The sequence below is a fragment of the Pantherophis guttatus genome, chromosome 2 (assembly GCF_059756535.1).
Source record: "Pantherophis guttatus breed Tessera chromosome 2, ASM5975653v1, whole genome shotgun sequence".
Taxonomy (NCBI): Eukaryota; Metazoa; Chordata; class Lepidosauria; order Squamata; family Colubridae; genus Pantherophis; species Pantherophis guttatus.
The window spans coordinates 12,511,205-12,532,846 of record NC_142064.1 but is presented as its reverse complement, the minus strand read 5'-3'; the positions used below and the strand labels follow the sequence as shown (position 1 = coordinate 12,532,846).

At 45.1% G+C, this 21,642-nt stretch overlaps 1 protein-coding gene across 1 annotated transcript in view; it reads right to left on the bottom strand.

Moving 5' to 3' along the window:
• Nucleotides 1-21,642, bottom strand: part of LIPG (lipase G, endothelial type) — a 44,586-nt gene that overhangs the window by 11,587 nt on the left and 11,357 nt on the right. Inside the window, exons 2-5 of the mRNA XM_034401762.3 lie at nucleotides 21,319-21,515; nucleotides 15,275-15,454; nucleotides 12,995-13,103; nucleotides 10,152-10,376 (exon numbers count right to left, since the gene is read on the bottom strand). Coding sequence (XP_034257653.2) covers nucleotides 10,152-10,376; nucleotides 12,995-13,103; nucleotides 15,275-15,454; nucleotides 21,319-21,515 — 711 coding nt within the window. The remainder of the gene's footprint in view (nucleotides 1-10,151; nucleotides 10,377-12,994; nucleotides 13,104-15,274; nucleotides 15,455-21,318; nucleotides 21,516-21,642) is intronic.

Genomic DNA, 21,642 nt, shown 5'->3' with positions numbered 1-21,642 from the left:
CGTGAAGTATTAGTATTAGTACCGCCTTATAAAGCCTTAGTAAGACCACACCTGGAATACTGCATCCAGTTTTGGTCGCCACTTTACAAAAAAGATGTTGAGACTTTGGAAAAAGTGCAGTGAACAGCAACTAAGATGATTAAAGACCTGGACACTAAAACATATGAAGAACGGTTGCAGGAATTGGGTTTATCTAGTTAATGACATTGTTAAGGATATTCTTGGCTCACAACCGATGTTGTAGGTTATTGAGCAGAGTACCCTTTGAGTAAACGCATGAAAAGCGACTGGGAATGGTTGTGAACAATCACAGTCAACATACAAACACACTGAGTTGTTGTAGTCTTTTACTTTTAGAAAAAGTAAAGCAAAATCCAAAAACAATCCAAGTCATACACAGATAAGACGAGAGTTAAAAGATCAATCCAGGGATATTTCAAGTACAAAGTCTTCTTACCAGTTGTAGTCATACACATTAAAACAGTTCTTCTTGAGTTTCAAACAGGAACAAGTTCAATATCAAAACATTCAATAAATAGTAGAAAGCAACATGTAGCTATGATCAAACAGTGATCATGCAGAGAGATCAGGTAGAGAGTTACAGCAAATAAGCAGGTAAAATGGTGTAGTGTCCACACAAGCCATGATCCTGACTTCCCTTAAGTACATTGGCTACAGAGCTTAGCCATACAGGATGATGCAAAACACTCTTAAAGCAATATAATACCTTTCTGACTGCAAACATACATTGTTGGTTTATATATTACCTGACCAACTAGTTAGACAAATAACCATTTCCTAACAGACATAACAGTGTTCCAGTATTTGAGGAGCTGCCACAAAGAAGAGAGGAAGTCAATTTATATTCCAAAGCACCAGAGGTCAGGATAAGAAACAATGGATGGAAACTAATCAAGGAGAGAAGCAACGTGGAATTAAGGAGAAAGTTTCTAACAGTGAGAACAATTAATCAGTGGAACGACTTGCCTCCAGAAGTTGTGCTTGCTCCATCACTGAAGCTTTTAAAGAAGAGATCGGACAACCATTTGTCTGAAATTCTATAGGGTTTCCTGCCTGAGCAGAGGGGTTAGACTAGAAGACCTCCAAGATCCCTTTCAACTCTGTTATTCTCAGAGGTGGAATTCACATACTGTAGCAATCGGAAATGTGAGTGGGCACCGTCCACACATATGTGCGGCAGGGGTGGGTTCTACTTATCTTTATTACCGGTTCGCAATGGGATCACGCGCACACGTGAGTGAATGACAACATCCGGGTGGGTGGGCGGAGCTTTCCCCCGGTTTTACTACCGGTTTGCAAGAACCGGACTGAACCGGAGGCGACCCACCACTGGTGTGCGGCATCACAAAGCACAGCAATTTGCTCACACGCACCCTCCACACATACATGCGACGTCAAACAACACAGCAATTTGCTCGCACGCTCTGTCCACATGTACATGTGATGTCAAACAACACAGCAATTCGCTCGTGCACGCTGTCCACACTTACACGCAACATCCAAAACACGGGATTGCACCCGGGTAGGTGGGCAGGCCCACCCGCAGGTCGTGACTAGGTCAGCAGGTTCGCCTGAACCAGTCTAAACCAGCTGAATACCACCTCTGGTTATTCTGTTCTCTTGTGTAGGCACTGCCACACTTCACATGGACCCATAGCAGCGTATAGTTTTTATATTAATATAAAATATATTTTCACTTGAGGCTTTTAAGAAAAGACTGGTCAGCCACTTGTCTGAAATGGGATAGGGCAGAGGCCCACAACCGTTTGGGCACCAGGGTATGGTTCTGTGGAGAAAGGTTTTTCCGCGGCCCAGAGGGGGCGTCGTTTTGAATGCTGCCCATATCCCGCAAATGGGGCTTCACTTGTTTGCACAGACTGGTTGCTGGCATCTGACAGACCAGTGCCAGTTCACGGACTGGGGGTTGGGGACCCCTAGGTGTTAGGATATGGTTTGAGCCTAACAAGTTGTCCAGGCAATATATGTGTTCTGTGACTTTAATATGAATATGTATTGTGTGACTTTAAGGCTTTACTGCTGAATCATTGTAATGCTGAGTCATGCTGTAATTAGATAATGACTGGTTGTGAATGTATTTAAGAAAGGTACTGTAACGTGTTCAGTTGCTGCTATGATATGCTGCCATTGTGTATGGAGCTGATGTGATATGCTACCATTGCGTGTGGAGTTGCTATGATAAGCTACCATTGAGAGGAGTTGCTATCTGCTAATCATGGTTTGATGGATCTGCTACCATCGTGGCTTGTGAACCAGAGTGAGTTTGTTATTCTAACCAACTACTGTTTGTTGGGTAAGAAGATTCTGTAACTACTGGACTGATTTAACTGGCAAAGACTTGGAATTTGTTTAAAGACTATGAGACTGTTTTTCTACTATAAAGTAAGCTTTTGATAAACCAGTTTGCATATCTCTTATTCATTGCTCTCAGCAACGTTTCCTTGTGCATTTACTCTGCTGGTGGGTAACACAACACCAATATCCTTAACACGAGGTCTCCTACTTATGCAGGGGGTTGGACTAGAACAGGGGTCTCCAACCTTGCCAACTTTGAGACTTGTGGACTTCAACTTTGGTTCAGAGCTTTGCTGGTTGAGGAATTCTGGGAGTCGAAGTCCACAAGTCTTAAAGTTGCCAAGGTTGGAAATCGCTGGACTAGAAGACCTCCAAGGTCCCTTCCATCTCTATTCCGAATTGAATTGCAGTGCCAAAACACCCCTTTCGCATTCTCCTGCTCAGCCAAAAGAGAGAAGCATTTGCCCACGGGCAGCAGCGAAATTTATGGTTCTCGGTGGTTTTCGGAGCGCAGCGCAAGCACGAGCTCAGCTTGGCCAAGAACCAGAGAGGCCACTAGCCAAGAATGTTGCAGCGCAACCCAAAGGACCCACATATCATTTAAATAATAAGGACGGCGCAGAACCAGTTGGAAACATTTCATAAACTGAAATGGCTTTGTATTTTTGGCTGGGAAGGCATGAGTTTTCCAAGCGGCTGCCAATTATCACAAAGCCTCAAGGTTCATTAGCCAAGCGGCCCCATGAGCATACTCTTCCTTCCTATTGCCATGACTGAGGGTCCCAAGAAAGATGTCTGACGTTTAAATAACGGCTTTGCATTTATAAAGTGCGTGTTGTAGTTTAAAGTCCTTCCGGAGGATGTTCTAACTTGAAACCCTTAAATGCAGCCTTTCCTAGACTGGACTCCTTCCAGAATTTTGGGGCTACCGATCCCATAATGCCTCTCCGGAACAGGGCTTTGGATCATACTGCTCAGTGCAGGGGTGGGTTCTAAAATTTTGTACTACCGGTTCTGTGGGCATGGCTTATTTTGTGGCATGGCTCGATGGTCATGTGACAATTCTTTAGGATTTAGCAGAGGTACTGATCTACTAGGCTTTTAACTCCTTGCAGAGCTGTACCGGTCTACCTATTTATTTTTGCAAGCACCGGTTTACTCATTTAATTTTGCAGGCATTAGTCTACCAATTTGTTTTTGCAGGCTCTGGTCTACTTATTTATTTTTGCCGGTACTGGTCTACTCATTTATTTTTGCAGGCATTAGTCTACCCATTTATTTTTGCAGGCACTGGTCTATCCATTTATTTTTGCAGGTACTGGTCTACTCATTTATTTTTGCAGGCATTAATCTACCCATTTATTTTTGCAGGCACTGGTCTATCCATTTATTTTTGCAGGTACTGGTCTACTCATTTATTTTTGCAGGCATTAGTCTACCCATTTGTTTTTGCAGGCACTGGTCTACTAATTTATTTTTGGAGGCACTGGTCTACTAGCACACTGCCTTTTAATACTGATTAGCTGTAGGGCAGCCCTTTGAAGCCCCACGGCAAGAGTTTAAACAGCTTTTTTCCTTCTAGCAGATCAGCTGGGACTCAGGAGACAGCAATAGATTGGGGGTGGGGCCAAATAAAAGGTAAGAATAACGCGGGGGGCGGGGCGACAGAACCGGTTCAATGACGTCATATCGTCACCGCTACCGGCTCGGCCGAACCAGGCTGAACCGGGAGGAACCCACCACTGCCTCAGTGTGTTATGGGAACCAATCTCAGCAGCACAGCCATGTGAGAGGGTCAACATCAGCAAGATGGCATCTCCTTCCCCTCCTCCTCCTCTTCCTCCTCCTCCTCCTCCTCTAGTTTAATGAAAAGAAGTTTTAGGGGTGACATGATAGCAGTGTTCTCCTGCTATAGGGTTTCCTCCTTGAGCAGAGGGTTGAGCGAGAAGATCTCCAAGGTCCCTTCCAACATTGTTATTTTATCTGCTTTTTGGCTCCCTCCCCACCACCACCAGACACCCACTGGTTACAGGCCAAAATATTTAGGAGGCAGCTGCTTTAAAGCAACGTTGAAATATAAGTCAGTTTTGGTGCCTCAAAACTGAACTTGGAGGCCTAAAGCCATCTAGTATATACACGGTAAAGAGAAGATGCCGATGATTTTATTAATATTTCACTGGGCATTATCCTGCTCTAATGCTCACAAGGAGGCTCTTATGGAAAGAAAGGCCAAAGATGTAGAAGCTGCATTGGATTTTGTCTTGGAGACTGTTTGAAATACTTTCTCAGTAGTTTTTTTTTTTTTTTTAATCAAGTTTTATTGATTTTTCCCCCCATTTTCCCCTGCATATTTTATGAACAGAGTATTGGCCATATCATAACTTATACAATTTAACATATTCAAATACATTTTACTCAGTAAAAAATTTTGCCAAAATTTCCTTTTTCCGTTTTTTTGTGTCTTAAAATTTCTATGCTTATTTGTATAAACAACATCTTTATTTGCCCTCAAATTCTAATTTTTCTCTTTTAACTCATATTTATTCTCTTTTATTTTTTAAATAACTCATTCTTTATCCTAGTGCATTTATGCATGTTCGGGGTTGCCTTTCTTCCATTTCATCTTTTTTATTGTACAGCAATCTTTCTTCTCAATTTCTTCCATCTCCCTCCCTTCTTTCCTTTCTACTTTCCTTTCTCAGTCGTTATGTTCACACAACATGGTTCATCAAATCAGGGAAAAGACAGTAACAATACAGGAAGGTCTTGACTTACAACCATTTGAGCCGTGGTGGCGCAGTGGTTAGAGTGCAGTACTGCAGGCTACTTCTGCTGACTGCCGGTTGCCTGCAATTTGGCAGTTTGAATCTCACCAGGCTCAAGGTTGACTCAGCCTCCCATCCTTCCGAGGTGGGTAAAATGAGGACCCAGATTGTTGGGGACAATAGGCTGACTCTGTAAAAACCGCTTAGAGAGGGCTGTACATTCACATGATCAAAATTCGGCCGCTTGACAAATGGCTCATATTATGATGGTTGGAGTGTCCCGGGGTCATGGGGTCACCTTTTGTGACCTTCTGACAAACAAAGTCAATGGGGAAGCCAGATTCACGTAACAACCGTGTTACTAACTTAACAACTGCAGCCACTTAATATCTGTGGTGGGAGGGATCTTGGAGTCTAAGTGGACAACCTAGTAAATATGAGCCAACAGTGTGCAGCGACAGCCAAAAAAGCCAATGCAATCCTAAATTGCATTAACAGAGGGATACAATCAAGATCAAGTGAGGTACTAATACCACTCTATAAAGCCTTAGTAAGACCACACCTAGAATACTGCATCCAGTTTTGGTCACCACACTATAAAAAAGAGGTTGAGAGTCTAGAAAGAGTGCAGAGAAGAGCAACCAGGATGATGAGGGGACTGGAGACTAAAACATACGATGAACGGTTGCAAGAACTGGGCATGGCTAGTCTAGTGAAGAGAAGGACCAGGGGAGACAGGATAGCAGTGTTGCAATATTTGAGGGGCTGCCACAGAGAGGAAGGGGTCAAGCTATTTTCCAAAGCACCTGTAGGTCAGACAATGAATAATAGATGGAAACTGAACAAGGAGAGATTCAACCTGAAAATAAGGAGAAATTTTCTGACAGTGAGAATAACCAACCAATAGAACAGAAGTTGCCTTCAGTAGTTGTGGGAGCTTCATCATTGGAAGCTTTCAAGAAGAGACTGGACAGCCATCTGTCAGATATAGTATTATAAGGGTCTCCTGTTTGGGCGGGTTGTTGGACTAGATGACCTACAATGGAACAGAAGTTGCCTTCAGAAGTTGTGGGAGCTCCATCACTTGAGACTTTCAAGAAGAGATTTGACTGCCATTTGTCAGAAATGGTGTAGGGTCTCCTGCTTGGGCAGGGGGTTGGACTAGATGACCCACAAGATCCCTTCCAACTCTGTTAATCTGTAAAGAAGGGTTGTAAAATGGGGCAAAACTCACTTACCAACTTATCCCACTTAGCAATGGAAATTTTGGACTCAACTGTGGTCATGGAGGTATACCTGTAATGCATTTCCATCATATCCTAAGCTTAATTAATGTGCCTCCATCGGTGTTTTTGCATGATGTACAAATCTCAAGACAGCTCAGTCAGTTTTTAATATATTGTCTTCTGCAAGGAATGGTGGGCTAAATTAAGCAAATATGCACAACTGGTTCATCCAAATGAGAACTAAACAAGTGCCAAGTCATTGATTGGAAACCTCCTAAAGTTGTAAACCCCTAGAGAATTGTCACAACAACGGTGACAGGATTTTCAAATTTTGAGAAGCCACCACATTTCGAATAGGGTGGACTTTCCTCATCACAAATTCAAGAATCTGTTCGGAATAATACGATTTAACCAGAGTTAAATTGAGAAGTGTGGTGGTTTTGGACTGGAAGAATGAGAGAGAAAAAAATCTTCCACACATAAAAAAAAAATAAAAATCTTCCCTTTGAGTTGGATGCCCTTTCTTGAAAATAAAAGGTTAGAAAATGTGGTCCTTGTTGCTATTCCTGGAGAACTGAAGACGTTTGGAGAAATAGCTTGACATCCCTCTGGAATGTGGATACTGAAACTAGAAGTGCTTAGTTTGCCTTAACCTTTCTTCCATGTTTGCCTTTTTATTTTGATTCTTTACTAATTTACTTTTTTTTTAAAATTTGATTTATATGCCGCTCTTCTCCGGAGACTCAGGGCGGCTTACAATGCGTTAAGCAATAGCCTTCATCCTTTTGTATATTTATACAAAGTCAGCTTATTGCCCCCACAAACTGGGTCCTCAATTTACCTACCTTAGAAAGGATGGAAGGCTGAGTCAACCTTGAGCCTGGCGAGATTCGAACCTGCAGTAATTGCAGGCAGCTGGTCTTAATAACAGGGTGCTTAGACCACTGTACTACCAAGGCTCTTGATTCTTTACTAACCATGGAGAGAACCAACTTAGAACTAAGGAGAAATTTCCTAACAGAACAACTTCAGAAGTTGTGGGAGTTTCATCACTGGAGGCTTTCAAGAAGAGACTGGACAGCCATCTGGTTGAAATGGTATAGGCTGGGTCTCCCGCTTGAGCAGGGGGTTGGCCTAGATGACCTACAAGGTCCCTTCCACCTCTGTTATTCTATTCCAGTGATGGCTAACCTTTTTGCCGTTGCGTGCCAAAAGCAGGGGTCGCGTGGGGGGGTCGTGGGCATGCGCGCCCACATCCATAATTCAATGTGCCCCACCCTCCCGTGCATGTGGATGTGACCCCCACACACACACGCTCCCCCCCTGCTTTTGGCACGTGATGGCCCGGTGGGCCCGGTAGGCCCGTTTTTTGCCCTCCCCAGGCTCCAGAGGCTTTCTTGGAGCCTGGGGAGGGTGAAAATGGCCTTCCCCACCCTGCCGGAGGCCCTCCGGAGACCAGAAACAGCCCATTTCCCGACTTCCGGTGGAAGGCCCATTTTTCACCCTTACCAGGCTCCAGAGCTTTCTAGGAGTCTGGGGACGGCAAAAACAGCCTTCCCCACCCCCCTGGAGGACCTCCGGAGGCCAGAAACAGTCCGTTTCCCAACTTCCAGTGGGACCGGAAGGCCCAAAAATCAGCTGGCCAGCACGCACATGTGTCCACCAATATGTCTCCGTGTGCCACCTGTGGCACGCGTGCCATAGGTTCACCAGCACAGTTCTATTCTATTCTAAATGATTTCTTTTTTAATTAGATGTTTAAGGCTCTATACATTCCATTGATAACCTCACTTTTTCCTGCTCTGCCTAGATAACCTGATTGTCCAGAAGCTCAATAACATAATTCAGTTAAGAATCTAGGGTTATCTGCAAATGCCAATCCTGACATGCTCTGCGTTTTCCTTTCCAGTTTGCACAAGCCCAGCGAGAAAAGCGTGAGGTTTAGGCTTAGCTGTAATCCATGCAACAATGGAATAACCAATTCTCCTAAGCCAGACCAAATCACCAGTATTGTGTAAAACCTGAAAATGAATTAAACATCTTGTGTGAACATAGCCAATAAGTGTCTCTTCGCTTAGTGTATTTCGCCCTCCTTGGATTGTTAGGAAGTAAAATAGACAATCCATCATATGGCCTCCACCAGGGGTGGGTTCTAATTTTTTTTACTACTGGTTCTGTGGGCGTGGCTTATTTTGTGGGCATGGCTTGATGGTCATGTGACAATTCTTTAGGATTTAGCAGAGGTACTGGTCTACCAGGCTTTTAACTGCTTGCTTGTACCGGTCTACCCATTTGTTTTTGGAGGCACTGGTCTATCCATTTATTTTTACAGGCACCGGTCTACTCATTCACTTTTGGAGGCACTGGTCTACCCATTTATTTTTGCAGGCACCGGTCTACTCATTTGTTTTTGGAGGCACCGGTCTACCACCACACTGCCTTTTAACACTGATCAGCCCTTTGAAGCCCCGTGGCAAGAGTTTAAACAGTTTTTTCCTTCTAGCTGATCAGCCGTGACTCAGGAGGCAGCAATAGATTGGGGTTGGGGCCAAATAAAAGGTAAGAATAACGTGGGGAGGGGCGGGAGGCCCAGGGGCCGGAGGGGGCAAAACCGGTTCGGTGACATCATATCGTCACCGCAATCGGCTCAGCAGAACCGGGCCGAACCGGGAGGAACCCACCACTGGCCTCCACTTTAAGCCAAGTAACGCCTGACTAGGTGGCTCAGTAGCTAAGACACTGAGCTTGTCGATCAGAAAGGTCGGCAGTAGGGCGGTTCGAATCCCTAGTACAGGTCTCCTGTGCGAGCAGGGGGTTGGACTAGATGACCTCAAAGGTCCCTTCCAACTCTGTTCCTGTTAAAGTAGGGACAGGTGGATCATAAAATATTTATCTTGTAGATTGGGCTTATGCAGCTAAGCCTTCATATGTCTTACCTGAGACCATTTGTTGAATATTTCAAGGCAGGGTATATATTTATTCATTTGTATCCCGTCTTTACTATTTTTAGAAATAATTCAAGGCAGTGAACATATCCAATACACCTTCCTCCTCCTATTTTCCCCACAACAGGAGGTGGGTTGCGCTGAGAGAGAGTGACTGGCCCAGAGTCACCCAGCTGGCTTTCATACCTAAGGTGAGACTAGAATTCACCATCTCCTGGCAATTGGCCTAAAGCAGGGGTTTCAAACTCAAGGTCCGGGAGCTGAATCCAGCCTGCGGGGTGTTTAGATCTGGCCCGTAGGGCCATCCCGGAAACGGCAAAGGACCGGCCAGCAAAAATGGAGCTTGGGAAGGCCGCGTGCTCCGTTTTCGGTGGCAGAGAGTTGCAGGAGGCCGTCTCAGCTGAAAACGGAACTCAGGAGCCTATTTTCACTGGTAGAGCGCTTGGGCTGCCACAGGTGCCCCCGACATGAGTGAAGTCAAGCTGGCCACACCCACCTTGACCACACCCACCTCCAGGTCAAACACAATCCTGATACAGCCTTCAATGAAATTAAGTTTGACGCCCCTGACCTAAAGTCATCCAGCTGCTTTTCATGGCTAAGGTGGGACTTGAACTCACAGTCTCCGGCTTTCTAACCTAATACCTTAGGTTAGACCAAACTGGCTCTTATCCCAGGGTATCCATTTGTACAAGGATTATTTTACGAACACGCTTGTTCGATATCAACTGTTACACTACCTTCCTCAGAGAAATGCTGTCCATCTCAGAAGACATTCCCAATTTCCCCTTGGAAATGAGTCCAATGTGGCATTCCCGCCTCTGGGAAGCCCCTTCTCTCTGAAGCAACTTCATATAGAACAAGCAGAAGAGTCAACTCACCCCCTAAAGCGAGCGTTCCCAAGATGTCAGTAAGGCCACATCCTGGTTGGATGTCTCCTCCATTGGGGTAAATGTCAATGTGACCCACAGGCATCTGGATCCCAATGCTGATGCCCAACGTTTCTCTTGTGTATGTGTGCAAGACATCGACAAAATCCGCGTCGTCGGGAGAGAGACGTCTGCTTGGATCGGCTCCTTCAAACATCGGCCCAGCTGGATCCAAGCCTGGAATATCCAAGGCATGTGGTTAGTCTTTCACCATAATTGAAGGTCATTGTTCTCCTAAAACAAGAGGTGGGGAACGGTGGCCCCTTGATGACTTGTGGACTTCAACTCCCAGAATTCCTGAGCCAGTTGACTCAGGAATCTGGGAGTTGAAGTCCACAAGTCATCAAGGGGCCATCGTGCCCCACCTAGAAGAACCTGGTTCGTACCTTATCAGAGGAATGGTTAGTCTACACCAGCAACAGGGACAAATTTAATGCTATTTTAACTATTATCTTATGGTGGATCTCATGCAGGGGTGAAATTCAGCAGGTTCTGACAGGTTCGGGAGAACCAGTAACGGAAATTTTGAGTAGTTCGGAGAACCAGCAAATACCACCTCTGGCTGGCCCCAGAGTAGGGTGGGAATGGAGATTTTGCAATATCCTTTCCCCAGGAGTGGGGAAGGAATGGGGATTTTGCAATATCCTTCCCCCAGGAGTGGGGAGGGAATGGGGATTTTGCAATCCTTCCTCCAGAAGTGGAAAGGGAATAGAGATTTTGCAGTATCCTTCCCCTGCCACACCCACCAAGCCACGCCCACAAAACCAGTAGGGAAAAATTTTGAATTTCACCCCGATTAATGGTTAACTTACAAATTTGGAGGTGGGTTAGGAAATTGGGAATTTCCGATAGCGGAAATTTTGAGTAGTTTGGAGAATCAGCAAATACCACCTCTGTCTGACCCCAGAGTGGGGTGGGAATGGAGATTTTGCAGTATCCTTCCCCCAGGAATGGGATGGGAATGGAGATTTTGCAATATCCTTCCCCCAGGAGCGGGGTGGGAATGGAGATTTTGCAGTATCCTTCCCCGAGGAGTGGGAAGGGAATGGAGATTTTGCAGTATCCTTCCCCTGCCACGCCCATCAAGCCGCGCCCACAAAACCGGTGAGGAAAAATTTTGAATTTCACCCCTGATCTCATGGTTAACTTCCAAATTTGGAGGTGGGTTGGTACGCAAAATATGAAACTAGCTTTCTGTACAGAGCCCATGGCCTACCTACATTGATAAATTTAGTTTTTTGGCAACGAAAGGAGCTACATTTCTTGCAAGTTCTAGTTTGCTATCTAACAGAACTTGCATCCAACATGTAGGAAATCTCAGAAGGGAAAAAAAGAAAATGGAAGAAGATTTTCATACACAAAAGAACTGTGAAACTTTTATGCCTCCCATGGTGACTTTTGAGGCAAAATTGTCGTGCATTTTTGCCTCAAAAGAGCAGCCTATTTTCTGCAATTCTGAGACTGAGAGAGGGTTGGGAATCGCTCACAGCCTTGGGGGTGATAAGTTGCCTGGTTTGGAAGGAGAATTATAAAGTAGATCCTCCACAAGATGCAAAGTTTGGGGAAAATATTCTTGGCAAAATGAAGTTCTGGGTGTGTGCACCCAGACAAAAGGCGTACATACACACGTGGTATGTGTGCACACAAAAGATGTACGTACACACGTACACGCAGAGCTGGGAAGAGAAGTTTCACAGATGATCCCTTCCAAAAAAAAATAAATCTTTTTTTTTCACATGGCAATTAAGGTTAAGGGTGGATTGAGGAGTGCAAATCTGCCACTAATGCCAATAAAAGATTTTTTTTTTTCCCCTTAACTTTTCTCCTGTGTAATGAAGGGCTGAGGGCACTGGAAATCAAAAAACTGATGACATGGCAGAAGACAGACGAGGAGGCAGAGACCGAAAAGAGATGCCCTCCTGCCTTCTGACTTTGGCCCTGTCCACCACTAACCACAATCCAGCCTTGACCAAAACACAACTCTGCAATTACCCCCAAGGGCGTGTGGAGAAGGCAGCCTAGAGAGATCGGTTTACGCAAGGCTATTTTGAGTGGGATGGCTCTGATTAATTACTTGAAGTCGGGCGCACGCGCACACACAACTTAGTCTGGGTCGACTAAGTCAGGGGTCTCCAAACTTGGCAACTTTAAGACTTGTGGGCTTTCAACTCTCAAAATTCCTCAGCCAGCCATGTTGAAGTCCCCGAGTTAGGGGTGGTTTCTAAATTTTTTTACTACCGGTTCTGTGGGCGTGGCTTATTTTGTGGGTGTGGCTTGGAGGTCATGTGACTAGGTGGGCGTGGCTAGCTGGTCAGAGTCATTTCTGGAAGGTCCTCGCACTTACGACCAGTCCTCGCACTTACGACCCGACTCATTTGTTTGCTTTTAACACTGATCAGCTGCAGGACGGCCCTTTGAAGCCCCGCGGCAAGAGTTTAAACAGTTTTTTTCCCTCTAGTCATCAGCTGGGACTCAGGAGGCAGCAATAGATTGGGGGTGGGACCAAATAAAAGGTAAGAATAACGTGGGGGGGTGGGAGGGCGGGGGGGTGGGGGGGAGAACCGTTTCGGTGATGTCATATCGTCACCGCTACTGGCTCGGCCGAACCGGATCGAACCGGGAGGAACCCACCACTGCCCCGAGTCTTAAAGTTGCCAAATTTGGAGAGCCCTGGACTAATTTGCTTAGGCTATTCAAAACCATTTCTTGCACGAAATGGGACATTCTGGCAGTTACAGAAACCGGAGACAAAATCTCTGCCATGTTTTTTGGAAAGCAAGAAAAAGCCACCTTACCTGTAATTCTTCCAATAGTTCCTCGGGCATAGTTTCCGGTGTAACCAGCAATATGGGCCCCGAGACTGTAGCCAATCAGATGGACGTTCTCCAGTTGGAAGTCCTTCTTCTGCAACAATTAAGAGGAGAAATGAGTGTGTTTTGTTCCTGGTGACTGCACCACATTACATAACAAATGGACAAAAATCTCACGCTAGAACCTTCCTTCCAGAAGAAAACCCACATTTTTAAAAATCAAGGGGTATCTAACAGTGGTGGGTTGCTACCGGTTCGACCCAGATCGGGCGAAGCGGTAGTGGTGGCAGGAGGCTCCGCCCACCTGCCTGGACGCTTCTGCGCATGTACAGAACAGGCAGGGGTGAAATGTAAAATTTGTTACTACCGGTTCTGTGGGCGTGGCTTGGTGGGGGTGGTAATGTGACTGGGTGGGCGTGGCCAACTTTTTTTTTTTTTAACTTTTCAAAACATTATTTCTAATGCTTTGAAAAGCCTCTGCCGATCAGGCAACTCAGCTGGGATCGTCAGAGACTTTTCAAAGCATTTTTTTTACCACCTCTTCGGCCAAGAGGTTACAGAAAAAAATGCTTTGAAAAGCCTCTGACGATCCCAGCTGAGCCACGCGATCATCAGAGACTTTTTTTTTAACTTTTAAAAGCGTTTTTTCGTCAGAAGAGGTTATAGAAAAAATGCTTTTAAAAGTTAAAAAAAAAGAAGAAGAAGAAGCCTCTGATGATCCTGGGCATGGTGGGGGGAGGGGGCGCAGGGATTTTTGCTACCGGTTCTCCGAACCACCCGCCGCCATCGCTACCGGATCAGGTGATCCGGTCTGAACTGGTAGCATTTCACCCCTGAGAACAGGGGTGGGTTCTACTTACCTTTACTACCGGTTCGCAGAGGGGCCGGTAGTAAAGGAGCCGGTAGAAGCTTCTGCACATGCACAGAAGCGTTTTGGTGATATCAGGGTCGGTGTGCGGGGCCTCCCGCTGGTTTTACTACCGGTTCTATAGAACCGCTGCGAACCGGGCGCAACCCACCACTGGTACAGAAGCTTCTGTGCATGCACAGAAGCGTCACGCGCGGGCTCACGAGCGAACCGGTAGCGACGGGATTTTCAACCCACTACTGGTATCTAAGAATAGTGCATTTTACAGGTAGTCCTCGACTAATGACGACAACCAAGACAGCTGCCAAGTGAGTTGTGTCCCATTAGGAAACTAAATTGAAACCCAATACTGGTCATAAATCACTTTTTTCAGTGCCTTTGTCACTCTGAATGGTCTCTAAATGAACTGCAGTAACAGTAACAGAGTTGGAAGGGACCTGGGAGGACATCTAGTCCAACCCCCTGCTCACGCAGGAGAACCGTACTAGGGATTCGAACCGCCGAACTGCCGACCTTTCCGATCGACAAGCTCAGCGTCTTTAGCTGAGTCGACTGAGGGCTGTCAATTGAGGACTGTAGTGTATGTCCAGTTAGTCACCCGCCACTCAGATATGCATTCTCCCCCTACAAATTATAAAATAATCCAGCTGTAAAGGGCCATAGCAAGGAACAGCTAGGAAATTAAATTCTAAATGTATAGTTTGGTTACAGAAGGCCTCAATCTAAACGCCAAACTACATAAAACAGCTTGGAAGACCAGGCTTATCCAATGGGAGGCAGATTAATTAAAGACAGAAGTTGACTAATCAACTGTGACAGAGAGAGAAAAAAAAAACAAATTTGGATTAAGGAACAGCTGCCGGCTGCAAGGGACGAGGCCTGCCTACTGAGATCAGCGGAATAAATATGCGCATAAAATAGAGGCAAGTATATGGCTTTTCAGTATTTGACTAAAATCCAGTGAGGAGGCTAGTATTTAAGATCTGTGAAATGATGTTATTTCCTACTCCCCAGTTTCCCTAAGCTTCACATTTTCAAATGACAGCAGGGACCTAACTAGATTAAGGAACAGATAACTTAAGGAATGATTAAGCAATTAGGGATTAACCAAGCAGATCTGAACAAGAGACCTGAGTCAGATTGGCAGATGTCAAAGGATGAAGCCGCAGTGCATTTTTCACGTAGATTGTGTCCCTGAGATATCCGGTATGTAATCAGCCCCAATTATTTCCTCTCCTCACCTTTTTGGCACTCGGCCAGCTTTGTCATGCTGCTCCAAGTAGTAAGTCTTGCGTGAGCAAATGTGGCGCTTCCAAGCATCAGCTTGATGCGAGGTTGGGCCGTCACTTTCGTGTGCGGTTTGCCGAGTGAAATGTTTGTTTGCTTGTAAAATTTACCTCTAACCAGTCCAGCAGCTCTGCAAGTTGTTTTCCAACCACCCTCGTGTTGTTGACGGCGATGGTGTAGAGTTGTTGGGCGAGAGCCAGCCAGTTCACTACCACCACGTTGGCTTCCTTCTCACGTTGTTGAAGAGCTGAGACCAGGGTGTCCAGCCATTTTTCGTACATGCCACCCATCTGGAAAAAAAAAAAAATCAAGATATGGCTCCATTCTAGTCAGGGGTGGGATTGAAAAATTTCAGCAACTGGTTTGCTGCCCGATTGCTGGGTGGGCGTGGCCATGGGGGGATGGCTACTCGGCCTCCTGCACCATGGTGGGGGGGGCGTTTTCCACCTCTCCAGGCTCCGGAGGCTTTCCTCGAGCCTCCAGGAGGACAAAAACACCCTCCCCCGGACACCAGAGGCCCTCCAGAGGCCAGAAATGGGCCCATTTCCGGACTTCTGGTCCTTCCAATAGGCCCATTTTTCGCCTTCCCAGAGCCTCTGCGCGCACCTTGCACTTACCTGGCATCCAAAACAGGCCATGTGGAGACTCCTGGGAGGGGTGGGTGGGATTAGCCAGTCCTTGGAACAACCGGTTTGGCGAAGCAGATTAAAATTAACATCCAGTTTTCCCGAACCGGTCTGAACTGGCTGAATCCCACCCCTGATTCTAGTCCTAGGAAGATTATAACCAGGGCTTGAAGTCTCACAAAAGACTTCAAAAAATTACCAGCTATCTGCAAGGAATGTAAATCCTTCCATTCTCCACTATCCTATCAGAGCTGAAGAAGCTTCTCGGTTGAGAAGCAAAACATCTTCAAAAGAAAAAAACAAGAAAGTTCAGTTGCCTCCTGAAAAAGCACCTTTGGGACAACCATGACCTGCATGACTGAGAATCTCTACAGACTTTTACCGTGTTTCCCCAAAAATAAGAACCTGTCTTATATTTTTTTAACCCCGAAATAAGCGCTTGGCCTTATTTTCGGGGAGGTCTTATTTTGGGGCGCGTGGAGCAAGATGGGGCTCCTCTTGCCATCTTACCTGATTTCCAGATCTGCGTTTAAATATTTTCGGGGAGGGCTTATTTTCGGGGGGAGGCTTATTTTAGCTCATGCGCTCAAAAGCCCTATTGGGATTATTATTATTATTATTATTATTATTATTATTATTATTATTATTATTATTATTATTATTATTATTATTATTATTTATTGAATTTGTATACCGCCCTACTCCCGAAGGACACAGGGCGGTGAACAGCCGAATAAAATACATATAATATAAATGTTAAAAAACCATTAAAATACAATTAGATAATTGGCCCGGAAAACGAAATTTAAAACACCCCAAGTTCATAAAACAAGTTTAAAATTTAAAAATTTTAAAAATTTTAAAAACAATTTAAAAGAGAGGTTAGGCCAGGCCGGCCTGCTGAAATAGAAATATTATCATACCCTCTGGAATCAGCTGCCCCCAGAGATAAGGAGAATCCAAGACCTCAGTGCCTTCCGTCGCGCCCTTAAAACCCATTTATTTAAACAAGCCGGGCTGGCTTAAGATGAAATTTTTAACTGTTTTTAAATGTTTTAAACGTTTTTAATTGGTAAATGAGTTTTAATTGGGCCAAATTTATATATCTTTTAATTGTTTTTAATATTTGTTCTGCATGTTTTTTAATCTGGCTGTACACCGCCCTGAGTCCTCAGGGAGAAGGGCGGTATAGAAATCCAATATAAAAATAATAAAAAAAAAAATCAGGGGATGTCTTATTTTTGGGGAAACAGGGTACATATACAATTTGGGATGAACACCCTTTGAATGGTGTGGGAGTAGGAATGGATTTCCAGAGGAAACATTGGAGACTACAGGAACCAGGAGTACAACTTAGGTGACCCTGAGGATACAGATAAACCTCCAAGTGCTTCAATGACCCTCTAAAAGGATGCAAATGACCAGCTGTCTGCAAGGAATATAAATCCTTCCATTTCCTGCTATCCTGACAGAGCTGAAGAAGCTTCTTGGATGAGAAGCGAAATCTCTTCAAAAGAAAAAACAAGAAAAGTCCAGTTGCCTCGTGAAAAAGCACCTTTGGGACAACCATGACCTGGATGACTGAGAATCTCTATAGACTCTCAGAAAAGACATATTTTCTAATAGAAGGATGCAGCTGTTAATACATTTGGGGAATGTAATCTTGGGAGAGGATCTGGCTCTTAATCCAAATCCAAAGAGCCTTGGTAGTACAGGGGTTTAAGGCACCCTGTTATTAAGCTGGTTATTAAGACCAGCTGCCTGCAATTACTGCAGGGTTCGAATCTCGCCTAGGCTCAAGGTTGACTCAGCCTTCCATCCTTTCTAAGGTAGGTGAAATGAGGACCCAGTTTGTGGGGGCAATAAGCTGACTTTGTATAAATATACAAAAGGATGAAGGCTATTGCTGAGCACATTGTAAGCCGCCCTGAGTCTTCGGAGAAGGGCGGCATATAAATCAAATTAAAAAAAAAAAAAAAGATTTGGATGACCAGGAGGTGCATCCTGTCATCCTCAGTCCAAATTCAAAAGAACTTCACAAGTGATCAGTTCGGTTTTCTAGCAAGGACAATTTCTTCCAAAACAAAAGGCTGGTGAAACAGAAGGGTGAGAGAAGTGGCTTACAGTTGTCCGAAAATCACATTTTTTTAAAAAAAAAACAACAATCGTTAAAGCTATTAAAATATTCAGTTTTTAATAATAAATAATAAAATGAATAAATTAACCTTAAAATTAAAAGACAAGGAAGACTCAAAATATTTTGAAGTATGGAATAGATGGTATAAGTGGATAAATCAAAGGAAAAAAGGGTAAAGACTAAATTTAGGAAAAATCTAAGGTAACAAATAAGCACCGTAAGGAATAAATTACTGTTTATGTATGTATGTATATATGTACACATAGGTACATATATTTAGTTTGTCGGTGGAGTTGTGTATTGTATATGCAATTTTACGATTGAGAAAAAGTGTATAATTTTGTATTTTAAAATTTTTAAATTCAATAAAGTTTGTTTTTTAAAATTAAAAAAAAATCAGTTTTTCAAACTCAATGTTTGGATCCTGATTCAAACTTTCTGATTCTTGAGTTGGCCCTTCTTAACTTAAGCTAGCATAATCACAGGAGTTCCAAAGGTGCTTTTTTTAAAAGGCAACTGGATTTTGTTGTTCCTTGAAGACGTCTCGCTTCTCAACCAAGAAGCTTCTTCAGTTCTGACTGAAGGATCCTCCACCATTCCATCAGAACTGAAGAAGCTTCTTGGATGAGAAGCAAAATGTCTTCAAGGAAAAACAAAGTCCAATTGCCTTTCGAAAAAGCACTTTTCCATAAACATAAGCACAGAGGAGAATCTGATCTTAATCAAGACCAAGACACATTGATGGAGGATACCTAACCCTCCCCGCCCCTCCACACACTCTAACGCAGGTTTGTTGTTTTTAACTGCATCGGGACCAATACACTATTTTTGTCATTTGGAGGGGGAAGAATTTTGAAAACCCAGGAAGTTCGACCGTGCTTACATTAGTCATTTAAAAATAGGCAAAACAATGCTGGATAGTCAATGTACCGTGTAGCTCAGCTCCTAGAAGTCACTAACTGCAGGGGTGAAATGCTCCTGGTTTGGGCCGGATCGGGCTATCCGGTAGCGATTGTGACAGGTGGTTCGGAGAACCGGTAACAATGGCGGTGCGAGGCTTCACCCACCCGCCCGGGTGTCTTTACTTCCTGGTTTTAACCAGGAAGTAGTGTGTTTTTTACCCTCTGCGCATGTGCAGGTTTTGCACATGTGCAGAGGGTCTGCACAGACAGGTGGCGCATGCGCTTCCGAACCAGTAAGGAAGGTAAGTAGATTTCACCCCTGACTAACTGCCTATCAGTGGTGGGTTGCCCCCGGTTCGGACCGGTTTGCAAGAACCGGTAGTAAAACCGGGGGGAGACCCCACCCACCACCCCGGATGTCGTCATCAGCGATCTGCACATGTGCAGAAGCTTCTGAAGCGATCCCGTTGTGAACCGGTAGTAAAGGTAAGTAGAACCCACCCTGCTGCCTATCTTTGATTAAACTGCCAGTTTGGCTGGATCTGTAAACTGATGTTTTCCTCTGTTTTGGATAGGAGAGAAAGAATGACGGTGCCATGTTTTTCTTTTCAAAAGGTTGGAAAATATCTGGGAATGATCTTATTACTCCCAAACTTCAAGCTGCATCTTACCAGGAAAAGTTGGCACTGACTCAGCTACTGGTGGAGTTCCAATTATCAATAAAGGAGAAAATTTGTAGCTCAGGAAGGGTCCTTGGTGCTCTCTGACTGTTGTGGCCTGCCAGCAGCCAGCTGAGCTGGTGGCAGACTCAGACAGTGAGGAAATTGGGGAGGAACATGGGCCAGTCCTGGAGTCTGGGGAAGGCTCTGATGAGGGCTCTGCGTCGGAGGCAGAGAGGGGGCCAGGGCCGTATGCCAGTGATCAGCTGCCTTCGGAGTCGGATATCAATGAGGCAGAGGAACAGCTGGAGCCTGTTCCCAGTGTGAGCATGCGCAGAGCTGCCAGACGAAGGGAACAGCTAAGGAATAAGGGCCGACTCAGGAATAAAGGCACAGGTGGACGGTGAATGGCCTCTCCCACAGGGAATAAAGAAGAGCGAAGGGGAGGGGAGTTTGCAGGAGACATTTAGTTCAATTCATTAGGGTGAAGATCTGTTCCTGACTTCTTGCCAACTAATTGCTGCTACAGCCTGGCGCTTGGAAGATATCGGCCTGGCAACCCTCCAAGCCTGATAAAGGCCTGTAGTTGTGAAATCTCAGGAAAGACTGTTTGCCGGGACTTTGCTGGAGAGGAATTCCCTTTAACCTAAATAAAAGAGGTTTTATCGGGACGAGGAGTCTGCTTCATGATCTTGGGAGGCCTAGATCAAAATACTGACCTTGGTTGTTTTCTTACCTTAACTAGCTAATGCGCTAATCATGTTACCTAGTTTGGGTAATTAAATGTCTGCAAGAAAACAGACGTTTCATTACCCAGTTGGATTCCCAATTATCTTCACAGGAACAAACAACTGAATACTTTCAGAAGATTTGAGGGGCATCACACCTAATATTCTCCAGTCAGTCTTCCTCCTAGCAAGCGCCAACTTTTTCGTGGTTCTTGGGACACCCATTACCAATTCGTTGTCTTGATCCCTTCTTTCTGCCTAGCCATGCCACTGATTGAATTAGGCTGAAATTTATCCAGAGGTAACCTTGCGAACAATAGACTGATATATTTCAGTGAGGTCTCATGGTCTAAATCAGTGATGGCTAACCTTTTTGCCATCGCGTGCCAAAAGTGGAGGTCGCGTGTGGGGGTCGCGGACATGCGTGCCCACATCCATAATTCAATGTGTCCCGCCCTCCCGTGCATGTGCATACGACCCCTCCCCACGCTCCCCCCTGCTTTTGGCACGTGATGACCCGGTGGGCCCGGTAGACCCGTTTTTTGCCCTCCCCAGGCTCCAGAGGCTTTCTTGGAGCCTGGGGAGGGTGAAAATGGTGTTTTCTACCCTGCCGGAGGCCCTCCGGAGACCAGAAACAGCCCATTTCCCGACTTTCAGTGGAAGGCCCATTTTTCACCCTCCCCAGGCTCCAGAGGCTTTCTAGGAGCCTGGGGACGGCGAAAACAGCCTTCCCCACCCCCCTGGAGGCCCTCTGGAGGCCAGAAACAGTCCATTTGCCGACTTCCAGTGGGACCGGAAAGCCCGAAAATCAGCTAGCCGGTGCGCACATGTGTGCTGGAGCTGAGCTAGGGCAACACTCATGTGCCCACCGATATGTCTCCGTGTGCCACCTGTGGCACACATGCCATAGGTTCGCCATCACAGGTCTAAATATTAGAAATGACCAGTGTAGAAGGTACATTCCATCAAGAAAGATGGACGGTTCAAAGCTGTGTATAACTTGGTTCTAGATATGGTAATGCTGACAAAATTAGTCACTTTAAAAAAAAAGAAATCACAGCTTGTCATGTGTCACGGAGCTCAGTAATGTCCTTCTACTTACCGCCCATCCATGAATAACGAAGAAGGTCTTTGCGGAGACGTTGAAGTTGCAATCATCCAACAGATGGTCTTGACCAACCTTGAGATAGCAGTCAGCATCATCGGGATCCGGGGTGGTACGAACAACGAACTTCACTTGTAGGTCCTGAACTTTGGATGGTTCTTCTCTCAGCTTTAGCACTTGAGAAATGCTATCATCTGGAATCAAATATGTAGAATTTAAGAGCATTCATGCATAAGTGATGTTGAACAAATAAGGTGAACCACAACCTGTAGTTGGCAACAACTAGCAGAATAAAATCCACAGTGACCCCTTTACCTTTTT